Genomic DNA, 1,113 nt, shown 5'->3' on the forward strand with positions numbered 1-1,113 from the left:
GGGGCTGAGGGACTGGTGCCACGCTCCCACCTGGCAGGTGTCGATGCCGCCCCGCGGGTACCCAGCGCACAGGTCGTGGGGGTGCACGGCCCCCCCGTACCAGCGGCTGCTGTTGCAGAGCTGCACATCGATGAGCCGCACCTTGGCCTCCTGCAGCACCAGGCGTGGTCTGAGAGCTGGAGCACAGAGGGCAATGAGCCCCCGCAGCTCGGGGTCGGTGCCCTGCCCTGGCTGGGGGCAGCCTTGGAGCAGCGCTGTCCCGCTGGGGCCCTGCTGTTGGCTCTGGGCCAGGGCCAGGCCCCTCTGTGCCGGGGCTCATGGCCTGCAGCCTGGCTCTGGCTTTGGCCTCTGCTCTTGGGAAGCCCAGCCCGTGTCCCCAAGCTCAGCCCCAGGGCCTGTGTCCTGTTTGGGAACTCACCACTATCCAGGGTGGTTTTCCAGCCCGCGATGTAGCAGGTTTTCATCTGTGACACGCTCAGGGGAGTGTTGGGCACACAGCCCAGCTGGATGTAGTCGCTGCACTCCACGGGCTCATCCAGCTCCAGCAGGGCGATGTTGTTCCTTGCCAAGGCAGGTGCGTAGTGCTGGTGCACCAGGAGCCTCTGGATGTGGTGCAACTCTGCCTCGGGGCCCAGCTCGGTCAGATCAGTGGCCCCAAGCACCACCTCCCATTTGGAGACATCCCTTGGGGCAGATGGAGAGAGGGCTGAGAGGGAGCAGAGCCAGGGGCTGGGGCAGCCCAGCCCTTCCCTTCCCAGACTGGGCACGTGCCCGAGCTGTGGGGACATCCCTGTCCCTGCCCCTCCTTACTTGGCCCCATAGAAGCAGTGGGCGACCGTGAGGACCCACTTGGGGTTGATGAGGGCCCCTGCACACATGTGCCACGTGCCATTTGCCCAGTTGGCCTGGATGCTGACGATGCCAGGCCAGGTCCCGGGTGCGACATCGTTGCCACGCACGGTGCCACCGGAAGAATCCACGGCTCCATAGTTGTCATCTGTGTCGTAGTCGGGCAGCAGGGAGTTGTGGTCGGAAGCCATGGGCCGGAGCCCGCAGGTCCCTCTGGAAGCACAAAGCCATCACTGCCCTGCCCAGGGGCCGCTCAGGTCCCCT

At 66.0% G+C, this 1,113-nt stretch overlaps 1 protein-coding gene across 1 annotated transcript in view; it reads right to left on the minus strand.

The window, feature by feature from the left end:
- LOC108644370 (acrosin-like) overlaps nucleotides 1-1,113 on the minus strand; it is a 14,519-nt gene that overhangs the window by 4,835 nt on the left and 8,571 nt on the right. The window contains exons 2-4 of the mRNA XM_029965610.1: nucleotides 811-1,062; nucleotides 419-684; nucleotides 31-176 (exon numbers count right to left, since the gene is read on the minus strand). Of these exons, the coding sequence (XP_029821470.1) occupies nucleotides 31-176; nucleotides 419-684; nucleotides 811-1,062 (664 nt within the window). The remainder of the gene's footprint in view (nucleotides 1-30; nucleotides 177-418; nucleotides 685-810; nucleotides 1,063-1,113) is intronic.

The sequence above is a fragment of the Manacus vitellinus genome, unplaced genomic scaffold (genome assembly GCF_001715985.3).
Source record: "Manacus vitellinus isolate BGI_N305 unplaced genomic scaffold, ASM171598v3 scaffold_110_pilon, whole genome shotgun sequence".
NCBI lineage: Eukaryota > Metazoa > Chordata > Aves > Passeriformes > Pipridae > Manacus > Manacus vitellinus.